Consider the following 12276-nt stretch of genomic DNA (forward strand, 5'->3'; position numbering starts at 1 on the left):
TAAAAGAAAAATAAAATATACCAATTTAAATAAAAACAAAAAATATAAGCATTTTTAAATAATTTTCATCATATATATACATATTTTTTATAAAAAGTAAATAATATGACAAATTTACAAAAAAATATAATATAAATAAATAAATAACATATATATAAATAAATATATTATTTATATATATAAATAATATAAATATATTATTTATATTTATATAAATATATAACATATATCGGATCGGATCTTTTCAGATCAGATAGGGGAGTGATCCAAATCTGATCGAATTTTTGATCGGTTCCCATAACCTAGTATGATCCAAACTGAAAATCCAAACAGGGGTGATCTGAACCCGACCAAATAGGAACAGATCTCAGATCAGATGATCTGGTCCATTTGCACCCCAAATGTCAATGTTCTACTATTAGATAAAAGATTTTAATAAATACACATGATACTCCTCTAAAAGTACAATTGATGACATGCAACGATGTGTCACATTCAACTTAGATACCAATGACCCACAACATGGAGGCAAAAACGATTCAGACTCCAGATCAGTTTTTAAAACATTACAACAACCAAACCTAATGTACTCTCTCTCTCTCTCTCTCTCTCATTCCTCCCCTCCCACTTTCTCCCCTTTCTTCTTCTCTACCACAACAGTCAACAGGACAAAGAGGACTATCTTCCTGGTCTTGATCCTGCTACGTAGTAATAGTTTTCTTGCTCAGAGATTTTGGATGAGAAAACGAGTCTGTTTGAATAGCTTTTCAAGGATGCTTCAGATTTCACCAAATGTGAAGAATCCAGGTTTGCCTAGTGGTACATCTATAATGGTGTCTATCTTCCCCAAGCCTCCAAGGAACCCGGGCATCGGAGTGGGATACTAGCTTCAAATTCACAATGTTTTATGTACCATGAAGAAACCTCACATCAGGCATTCTTTGACACAACTCACTTGAATGATTGATTTAGATATAAGATTTCTTTGATTTTTTTTTTCAAGTCTTGAGTTGCTCAAGTTTTTCACATATAACATTATAGCTCATCACTATTCACAATATGAATGTAGGCTGTGAAATTTCGTACAACTAAACATCAATTTGTCTTTTTAATCGCACCTGCCTAAGTTCAATCTTGCTCCGGATTGAGCAGACCATTGGCTTATCATTCTTCTCATAATAGTTAATACTTTATAATAATACCCTTCGTAAAATCAGTGCTTAATAGTTATGAAGAAATGACCTAAACGATTAGGTTGCCACTAGTCAGAACAGAAGAGTGCAAGCAAATAGTCAAATACCACGTCCGCCCCTGGTTAAAAGACATTTTTTAATCAAATACCATATATATCCCACAAACTTCAAACAAGCTTGACTAAGGCAGTATTGTATTTGGTATAGATTCCATTTATTTGATAAACGGTGATATTTGATAAACGGTGATATCATTGCCAAATCAGCATTCAGCATAATGCTGGGAAAAAACTTTGGGCCCGTTTAGAAAGTCTTTTTGAGAAGACAGTCAAAAGACATTGAACTTTTGACATAAGATTTGGGCAGCCCAAAGACCGTTTGGTAGATGTACGTCTTTCTGCACGTTGTTTTAGATCTTTCTGCATGAGATTAAAACAAGAAAAACGCAAAAAGCTTCATTTGGAGCTTCCCAAAATCAGCCAAAAATGGGCTTCTCGTGTCATTTCGGTGTCCCATCTTTTGGTAGCTAAATCTTCCAGGTACCAAACAAAAGTAGACCAATTTTCAGTCTTCTCAACTTGTAAACAACTAAAAGACCACACAAAAAGACACCAAACAGGCCCTGCATTTTAAGGATTCCCTCAATGGTTAAACGTTTATTCACTGGCGCCTAATAGCACCTAGTTGTCCGGATTATCAAATACTTGGTTTCGAAGACAAATCTAGTACAAATGTTTATAAGCTATACCAAACACACAAGTTTGCATGGTAGTGCTCCGTGCTCTGCTAGTTGTACCCTCACCGGTAAAGACGTCAGCCAATCTAACCTGTTCGGTTTTACAAGAATATGTACGAAATGTTGAAGCAACAAAGTCATAATCTAAGAAATTTATCTGCAAGCAATCCTTGGCTTTTTTTTAAGAGTAAAAATCCATAACCATGTAGCATTGCTCTTAGTCTTTAAACCAAAACATATGTAAGCTTCTGTTTACCAACAAAGATCTGCAATAATGCAGAACCATAACCAGTCTGAAATGTAAAAAGAACGTAGTAAATATCGTAGTGCTCCCAAGTCCATGAGCCAAACATTGATTTTTTATCAGAATCGATAATTTATGCACTTACCCAGAGTTCAGGCTCCCTGCACAACCATAGCCAATCGACATTTGGGCCCTGAAAATTTTTGGAACAAAATTTTAAGCTGAAAGCTGAAAAAGAAAGAATCCTTTGATACCCAAATATGTTTCCCCTCATCTTTAAATCCACCCCACCCTTAAACAAAATGAACATCCCTCTAGAAACCAACCAAACTACTTAGACTGCATACTTCAGCAAACTAATACTGCTCGTTGGGATCTAGGAATGCCTTTATGCAAGGCAGTCTCATCACTTTCTTCTTCCCATCTATCCAAGACCCGTCCACATCATGTGAACTTCGACCAAATGTGGGATAGAAACATTGCGGGACAACTGGTGCTTTGTGACCATAGATTTTACTAGAACACATCTAGATTTAAAAGTTGGATACAAAATGGGGTTAGATAACTCACCGAACTCTAACAATTTTATCTAGTATCGGTTGTATGCTTTCCCAAAATCTTCATGTCTCTGACGCTGGAACTCCCCGTAAGTATCATGAGGCCTAGTCGGATAATTTTCAAGAGGATATGGATACCTACCCCTTGAATCGATAGGTATATTGGCCCCTGTATAGGACAGATTGCCTGATGGCCGATCATAGTCAGAATAACCAGGGTGATTATAACTACCAAACCCTGATGCAGACATATGCTGTCGAGCCCGTTGACGCCTTTGGACATCAAATTCAAGAAACTCCTCCCACTGCTTGGCATGCATGCCCCTTTGGATAACTAGTTTCTTCATGTAGTTTTCCCTTAATTCTCTGATGGCCTGTAAATAGAAAAAATAAAGTTCTTTCAGGAGAAGAAATATTATACCAACAATCACACAACTTCATGAATGCAGAAAAATTGTGCAAAACTTCATTAGCAAAGAAAAAGTTTAATACAAATAAACACTACGAGTAAAAGGGAAAGTTTTTCCTGAAAAACGCACACCTAGGTTTTGGCCTTGTTCTTTTTTCATAAAGCTATTTACCTGAGAAACACTTACCTGGGTAAGTGAATTTACCTGTGTTCTTTTGATTCTCAGGTAAATTATACAATGGCTCTTTTATCCATAAAAAATCATTGTTAGAATGGGCAAAGTTGTCTCTACACATCTTGTCAACTTTTCTCCAGATGTAAAAGTTACCCACCTGGGAGATGGGCATCACTTGCGCAAGTAAGTGAAATCTAGGGACAGTGATTTTTCCATGGGTCCAAAATGAACGTGAAATCAAAAAATGGGAAAAGCAGTCAATAGGAACCACAATCCCATTGACCGACTCCCCCCTGCCCCTTCAGAATCCAAAAAGCAAACAGGACCTTTGTATCAAGCTAGAAATGCTTAGATTAAGAACAAAATCTAACGCTTTAACTTGCACACTTTGTTTAGAATTAGAGGCTATTTTCAATTTCTTGAATTCTCCTGCTCAATATTTTATTTAGTTCCCTTATATCATTCTTATGATATTGAAAGACAAACCTAAAGGTATTTGTTAGCCATCAACAAAGACCTACTCTTGATTAATGTCCCACAGGTACAGAATGAAATGCAAGCTATTGTTTCCAAGATGCAATCAGTTTTTATACACGTAGCATACCCATACAAGAATGGAGCAAGAAAAAAGAGCAACAGATATAAATCAATTGACATTTTGAAATCACAGTTAACGTGTCAATAGTTGAAATGGTGTTGAGCCTGTTATAGCTCCAGAGGAATCTCAACATGTGCAGATGATTCTGGAGAAGGAAAAAGTACTTTAAAAACCTTGGGGTGATGCCTAAAATAACACTAGATTCTTAAAGCTGAAAGAGAAATTTGCTTTCTCCAATTTTGGAATCTAAGGGTAGAATTATAATTTTCTTACAAATGCATAAACTGGATAATTTCTATTCATGGGTAATTTTTAATAATTTTTTAAGTTACAATCTCTATAGTAGGTAATTCTAGAATGTGAAAAAAGTTTCAGGAAGTAGGAATTGATTGTCATGATGAGTTGTTAGCTACTTTATACTTGGGGCAAAGGAAGATTTCTTTCTTTTGAATTTTAGTTTTTCACTTTTAAATCCAACATTATTCTTTTATTTATTCTCCTATTAAACATACAGACTTGAAGGGCTATCTCTTGGTGTGATGGTAAAATCTAGAGTTGACCAGTTCAGAATATATGTTCAATTCTGAGAGCAAACACATAGGAATACAATTGATACGAGGGAAAGTCAATATGCAGTCTACCCCTCAACAACCAGATCAGCCCTTTTAAATTTCCCAAAACACAGGACATACAAGATCTTAGCAATGCAATAGAGAGACAGCATTCATGTGGTCAACCCCACAAAGTTGGCATTAATACCTTATTGAGTTGAGTCATGCTGTTCTCATTAACAAAATTCTGCTATTGATAGAACATAGAATAATCACATAAACTAACCTACCTAGTTTAGGCATCGAGGCATGACAAGACTGTCCAGAATAAGGTTCAAACAGGGTACTAGATTACCAATCAACACCTCCAAATGCCTAACTTGATGGTCCATGTCAGGCTGATGAGATGCTCAGCCACTTGAGGGGGAGGGGGAGAAAGATCCTTCAACTTGGAAATTAATAAAAAAAAATAGACTATAAAACTGGCACATTAGTTTCAAATCATTTACTCAAGTAGGTGTATGTTGATGCCTACTCTTTTTGTATGATTCTATCATAGATTTCTGACAATTTCATGATACATCCACAGACCCAGAGAAGCTTACAATGTTTCATAAACTTCTATAATCTTTCACTATCTAATTCTACATATGGAATTTCAGACCAAAAAAATCGAAGTCCAAAACCTCAATCGAAGTCCAAAACACCCAATGCTTAACGAGTAAGATGACCAAGAAGTAACTATTTGTAATGGCAGTTGTTAAAGTCATGGGCAAGAAAATAGCAAAATAAGTTATTATTAATATACAAACTTGCACATAAAAGACCGATCCGATGTTTGGTCCCAGCTATCTGAAGTCTAAGGAGGGCTAGACTGGACTTTTTTGGTAAGTTTAGGAGGGGTAGACTGGATGGCAATAAGAAAACTATAACTCCTTTGCAGTCAGACGCTTAACACTTGAACTAAATTAGAACATGCTAAAATAAATAAACATACCTCACGATGCTTGTAATTCTCTTCATCTTCTTCCTTGTCCCGAATTCTTCCAAGTTCCATTGCCTCCCTTTTATATTCCAATTCTAATTCCTCCAATGTTTGTGGGTAACCAGGGTGGTCAAACTTAAGGCCAGAATGCATGTCAGGCCCATGTCCCTCAGCATCCCATCCATCACCTTTCTGAGCCCCAATACTCTGATTACGATCATTGTATGAATTATACACACTGCTAGCAAAAGCAGGCCTTGCGGGAGATTTCGAACGGCTTGGTCGACCTCTAGCTCCATCACTACCATAAGCTTCACGAAATGAAGAACATGTTAAGTGAAATTCCACTTCATTCCAGATGTCTAACGTGGTAGCGTAAGTATATATTCTATCTTATATTCAAATCCATCCAACGTAAACAAGGCCAGGTATTCTTTCAGTAAAATCATTTCATTTAACGACAATCCAACCAGTTCAGACCCACCCCAAATTACTTCACATTCGAACATACAATGCTTGAATTACGAACTTACCTCTTGCTGCAAACACAATGACAAGCAACAAACAACAATATCAGGTACTCAATAAGACAAAAAACAAAATAAATTCAGTAGACCTAATATCTGCAAAAATGGGTTTACCAGCTTTACATGGATGCTGTAAACAAATAGTATCCTGTCCCTACCTTGTGGAGAACCCCTTGACACCTGTTTCAGATCCTCCCGTAGACGGTCCTCCACAACCTTTTCTTGCCTTCCAAATTTTCTTTGGAACCCTGATCCATTTCGTGGACTAGAAAGAGACCTATGCAATTCAGAACGTCCCACACGCAAGCCAACAGGGCTTTTTTCAGGTGACCTAGATCTGGTCCTATGGGAACTAGAAGAACCATTTTTGTTACCCTCTTCCTTAATCACTTTGTGCACAGCATCCACACCTTTTGCCAAGCATAACCTATCTTTTCCACTGACAATAATAAACTTCTCCTCCATTTTAATTTTGCAACCAATGTCCTTTTCAATCTTCTGGATCACTTTCTCTGTGAATAGTGCCTTTACATGTTTTTCTCTTGCAGGTACTCTTTCAAAGAAATCTTGAGATTTTCTATTTGCTCCAAGAGTGGATGGACACCCCTGCAAAATATGTTGCCTATGTTGAAGAGCAAGATAAATAAACCATTTAAAAAAACTAAAATAAAATAAAAATAGTGGAAATCAAGACGTTAATGGTCACAAACGGTAACCTAGGTGAAGATATTGCATAGCTATGGTCATTCCTTCACCTAGCCTAGACCTCAGTTAGATTATGCCCTAGGCAAGTGGTGGCCAAGCTATAGCATTTCCCCCACTGCCAAGATAATAAGCAACAAGTCAACAAGGTTATCACTTGATTACCACTAAATGGCACTAGTATGGTTAGTGAAAAAGTTGGAAAAGAATTTTCCCATATGGTTTGGATAAGGCTTGATGATAATAATCTTAGAACATATAAAAGGTAAATGAGAATCTTTCCAAAGAAACCAAAACAAAATTGGCACACTAATATTTGGGTCTCGTCTTTCTTTTACCAAAATGGAAAAAAATATTCAATGAAGATTGTGAATCTGTTATTGCAAACGTTAGTAACATATATCTTGCACATCCAGAATTGGAGTTAAGCAGTTGAGATTTTCTTAGTATCAGATTCAGATGCAGGACCGGAGTAGTTAATCTACATGTCTAAGGCCCCAATTCAATTTTCTGATTGAAGCATGCAATCAAATTGGTGGTCTTCCATTGCTTCCCTGAATACTTCATATAATTTCCACCCCTTTTATTTAACTCAGTTGTGCACTTTTATCTTTCAATAAAATAATCCTTTTGAGCAGTCATGTATTTTACATAGAACAACCCATTCCGGTATTTAACAGATACCATATTTTCCAAGTATGATACTCCTTTGAATGGTCAGATCCCACATAAGAGAAATAGTATAGAAACTTACCCGAGATAATAGCTAATAGGCTATTTCAAGCAAGTAAAAATTCCAAATTAAAATTTTACTTGATGTGTTGGATTTCTCAACTATGAAAGTTTACTAATAACTAAGTCCTTCAAAGGCACAAGTCCTTGAGATCCTTTCCCCAAAATAGTCCACTTGGAACTAATCACTTCAAGAAATTTTATGAATTACAAAATTGAAAAACTCTCTACACGAAAAAGTAGAGTTTACAGCACAAGGAACTAGAAAGTTAAGAAACTGAAAGAATTATCACATTTTTTAGCAGTATCATTCTTGTCACAATTAAGAGATTATAATAATGAAAGGCCAAGCATGCTAACATTAAAAACTCGACTTTCTTGTTGTTTGTCCATAATATTGTATGTCACTTGACATCCTTTCATGTACTCATAAGTATTATGCATATGATGCTTTTACCATTCATAATACATTGCTAGTAAATTTCTGAAAAGAACCTTCCTTCCTAGCTAATATCATAGGAAACATTATCCAGCCCTAGAAAAGGATAAGGACAAGAGTTTGCCATCAATTTGGTTAAAAAAATGTAAATTGGAAAATCTTGAACTAAAAGAAAATTGAAAAAAAAAACATCATTCCTTTTCATTGTCCTTACCTCCTTGGAATAACAAAATATACATTTACCTACCCAAAAACAAATACAAAAGGAGCTAATATATAAGAAAAGAAAATATAGAAGGAAAAAAAAAACAAATAAACATCCTATGAGATAATAACTATGATTAAATTAGCAAAATGAAAACACCATACCTGTGTAAAATGACCTGATTCTCCACATATTTTGCATATCATTTCTTCTTCTTTTCTCTTTTTCCAGTTCCTCTCAGTGGCCTTAGATTTAGCCTCCCATACCTTAGCTTCTCGGCTAGTAAAATCAGTTGGGACAGCATTTGGGTCACGTGGCTCCTCTTCCTCATCAGAACTTACTTGAGGCCGTTTGTTTCCTTTTGTTTTATCTTGCACACTAGTGGCATTTGACACAGGTGGACCAGTATACTCTTTATAAATTTCATTGAAGTCATCATCTATATCAGATGAGGGAGTCCTTGCCATTTTGAAAAAATCCTACTATGAGTAGAGAGATTCACACCTGCATCACCTTCAAGTATAGAAGTCTATAATAGAAAATTCAGCTAGAGTTAATTATCAAAAAAAAAAAAAAAATCAGCTAGAGTTCATGCATGTTGGGTACCAGTTAATTATTAGTAAGTAGAATGTAATTCAGTAAATTTTCCATTAACAAGGAAATTGCAAGATGCTAAAAAATATAGAGTACACTAAGAGTAGGGGTATGACTTGGTTGGGCTCGGGTTGAGAAATTGTTAAAATTTGAAGGCCTTTTTAGAGTTCAGTCCACCCCAGAAATGTATTTGCGCCCCCCAATAAACACCATCCACCCTTAAATTAGAGATGGAAGAGAAAGATGCAAATGGAATTATCATGCAACAAACCAGAAAGTAAAGGCTCTAATAGTGTTGCATGGACTCTCCAAAATGGATAAGGTGTCTGTCAGACATGCATGAACACCGACACTTGATGGATTCTTGGGTCACTTCTATGTGAAATTTTCTTTTTTTTTTTTGTGTGTGTATTGACAAGTGAAGGAGTTATTATTATCTTCTACATGACATCTTCTTTCTCCAATTGTTTATTTGATGGAAATGAAATAATGTACATATTGATTATCAACGAAAGTTTTAAGAACTTTTTTCAAGGACTATAACGTTAAAATTCAACAAAATGTGGAGTATTTTAATAGTTTAAACTTGCCAATAGACATGTCCGCGAGTCCATATCTTGCCAAGACAGACTCCCGGACACGCATTGGATTCTGATTCTCGTGTCCGTGTCTATGCAGCACTAAAACAAGGCTAACATAACTTTTCACAACCTAAAATAAAAGCCAATTAAAACAGATTTGAAATTCTAGAAGGTAATTACATAACCAAGTCCCTATTTATGGACTTGAAAGCAAAACACATGCGAGCTGGTTGAAATATAGCAGTAAAGACCCCTATTTCAGCTCCCCGCATGTAAATAACCAAAACCGGTGAACCTTCTGGAAAAGGATAATGTACAAAAAGGAAGAATTCCATCGCAGTCAGAACTCAAATTACCAAATGTTAATTCCCTAATTCAGAACGCCAGCCATATAGAAAGAGGAGCTTCTGTGCAGAGAAAGCAAACAAGCACAAAACCAGTAGCAGAGAAAGAATAAACAAGTTAACACGATTTGTTGCAGCAAGATCTTCACAGCGAAAAATTAATCAAAAGGGCACCAGACATGCATCCTGTTATAGTGAGAAAATCCATCCAAAAAATCAACCTTCGGTGCATTAACAGAACAGTAAAACAACCAAAACCCAATTCATACAAAAGCACAGAACATGAAAACGGCCATTTAGCGTGCAGAGATTACGAAACCCTAAAAAGATATGATTCTTGATGGATGAAAAAAGAAGAAACATAAGGAGAAAAAACAATGCATAAATGAAAGGAACTGAACTAACCTTCTCGTTCTACGATGATTGGTCTTAACGAATACCGCTAATTTATCCTCATTTCTCTTTAATCCCTGTCTTCCGATATGGTGTGCTTTACCCAAATCACGCAGAGAGTTCTTAGTCGTCCGTCTGGCTATCCAGGAGTATCTTTTCTGAAAAGCTAGCCCCAGCCCAAGTTTAGTATTTGGTAAAGCCCTAATTTTGAAGCCAAGTAGGGCGTCGCTGCTCTCCTCTCCTGTTGCGAGTTAGCGTGTGGTTTGGCCTTTTTTGTCCCGTATCTATTTCTCCCGTCCCTTTTTTGAATGAAAAATTGAAAATTTAGGGACTAGGGTTATCCTATACATCAATTGGTCATGCGAGTGTCACCGAATCTCTGGGCTACGTAATCCAAGGAGTGAATGGTCTGCAACCCTTGAATCATTGGAAGGAGTCGCGATCTGCTGGGCCAGTTGGTGCTGTTGAGTTACTGGCACGTATTTAAGGAACTGATTGAACCGGTTTCCCTGAAATAATTAATCAATAATAAAAATTTGAAAAAGATATATATATATTTTTTTTGAAGGGGAAAAAGCTTCTCTAGGGTGATCATTTCTAGACCGGCCTCGCTCAAATGCTGAGCTTGGAAGAGTGCAAAGCCTTGTATTTTGTATGTATTTGCACTATACATATACATATTTGCATTTGTACTTCTTCCAAATTTTCCCAAAAATTATGGACTTGGCTAAATAGGAAAAGCGCAGAATCCAAACTCAAGAAGACATGATACCGGAAAATTGTATGACCTATCAACCGGTATCATAGAAAAGATGATCAATCATGGGTATCCATCAATATCCCTTGCTTTAATTTGAGTTTGGATCTCCTAGACAACACATTGTTGGTTACTACCAATTTAGGTGGCATAGTGTGTAAATAGCGTGGACGTGACTGTTTTGGTATTGTCTACGATAAAATATGGTATTTTGCTGTGTGGACAGTCCTTGTCTACAAAATAGCATGGACAGGAATGGGACATGCCCCAATTTATCGTCTACAGTATTTTCTTGTGGATGGTGCACATTATTATGTGGACAATTTGTGGGAAGATTTTAGTGTAACGCACATGCGTTATATTGGTCCAATTACTCTCATTTTATTTAATCTTTTAATAAATTTTAAAATTTAATAATTTATCAATAAAATAATAATTTTTAAGGTTAATTCAAGAACAAGTCCGATGGTTCTCCTTCCCAACTATTTTTTATTATTTAAATATTATTTTTTTAATATTTTTATCAATAAAATAAAATTTATTTTTTATTTAAAATAATATTTTTTAATTATTTAAAAAAAATGCAATTGTTGTCTACATATTGATGCTTTTTTTTAATTTATTTATCATGTAAAATGCAAAAATTAGACATTTATGATCGACTATGCAAATCTCCCATAAAATGTACATGATATACATGGAATCAAAAAGTATGGTGTGGACCAATCCACACCACACCTACGGAACGCCACCGTGGGTGTGGATTGGTCCAATCCATACAATCTATCAACAATTTAAAACAATTGTGGATTGTGGTATGGTGTACCTGCCACAAGGTGTGGTGTGGTGTGGTGTACCTGCCACAGGGTGTGGTGTGGACTAATCTACACCCACCAATTTCTCATCCATACTAAAGAACACCCCCTAAGTGATGGCTCGGTTGGCATATTAGTTAGGTAGGCTCAGTAGAGACGTGGATTCGAATCCTACTATTATCATCTACGTTGAAGTTGGTGTGTGTTGTGTTAAGTACCAAAAAAAAAAAAAAAACATTTGGTTGTGTTCATCTAGCCACACATCGTATATATATGTAATATAAAGTATACGAAACGTTCCCAATGTATGACCGGTGAACGTGGCTAGCAATGTGTTGTGGTTAGTAGATCCAGACTAGTTTAATTTGTTTATACCATTCAATATCCAATTGTAGGAAAATTTTATGATACCAGAAGATAATATAGTTTTAATAAAATGAATTAAAAAGTGACTTTGATATTATATTTTATGAAAAACATTAATTCAAATTTGCATTAAATAAAAAACAATATAAATTTTAATTAATTCAAATTGGATTATTGATTTTAATAGGGTGGATATATATTCGGCCCAATTATAAATAGATCAAATTTGGATCTCTCTTAATGTGATTGAATTCGAATTTGAATGAATTCAAAATCACACAAGGCAGTTGAATATTTGTTACAGCCCTAAAAATCCAATACAGTCCAATTTAATTGAAAATAGAAAATAATATAGTTTTAAATTCCATCTATA

The 12276-nt window shown here is 35.5% G+C and overlaps 1 protein-coding gene across 3 annotated transcripts; it reads right to left on the reverse strand.

Moving 5' to 3' along the window:
* Window positions 1-2081: 2081 nt before the first annotated feature.
* Window positions 2082-10254, reverse strand: LOC104605029 (Zinc knuckle (CCHC-type) family protein). 3 transcript variants are annotated; one of them, XM_088904164.1, is made up of 6 exons: window positions 9978-10254; window positions 8218-8557; window positions 6134-6581; window positions 5461-5759; window positions 2744-3104; window positions 2082-2366 (listed from the first exon to the last, which is right to left on the reverse strand). In XM_088904164.1, exons 2-5 carry the CDS (start codon window positions 8518-8520, stop codon window positions 2763-2765), a joined length of 1392 nt encoding a protein of 463 aa, XP_088760290.1. In that variant the 5' UTR covers window positions 8521-8557; window positions 9978-10254; the 3' UTR covers window positions 2082-2366; window positions 2744-2762. The 3 variants fall into 3 exon arrangements, with proteins under 3 accessions (XP_088760290.1, XP_088760289.1, XP_010267927.1); XM_088904163.1 differs by having other exon boundaries at window positions 8218-8566; XM_010269625.3 differs by having other exon boundaries at window positions 8218-8582.
* Between the last annotated feature and the right edge of the window lie 2022 nt (window positions 10255-12276).

This window comes from Nelumbo nucifera, chromosome 4 (genome assembly GCF_055504915.1).
Source record: "Nelumbo nucifera cultivar China Antique chromosome 4, China Antique-T2T, whole genome shotgun sequence".
In the NCBI taxonomy this organism is placed as follows: Eukaryota; Viridiplantae; Streptophyta; class Magnoliopsida; order Proteales; family Nelumbonaceae; genus Nelumbo; species Nelumbo nucifera.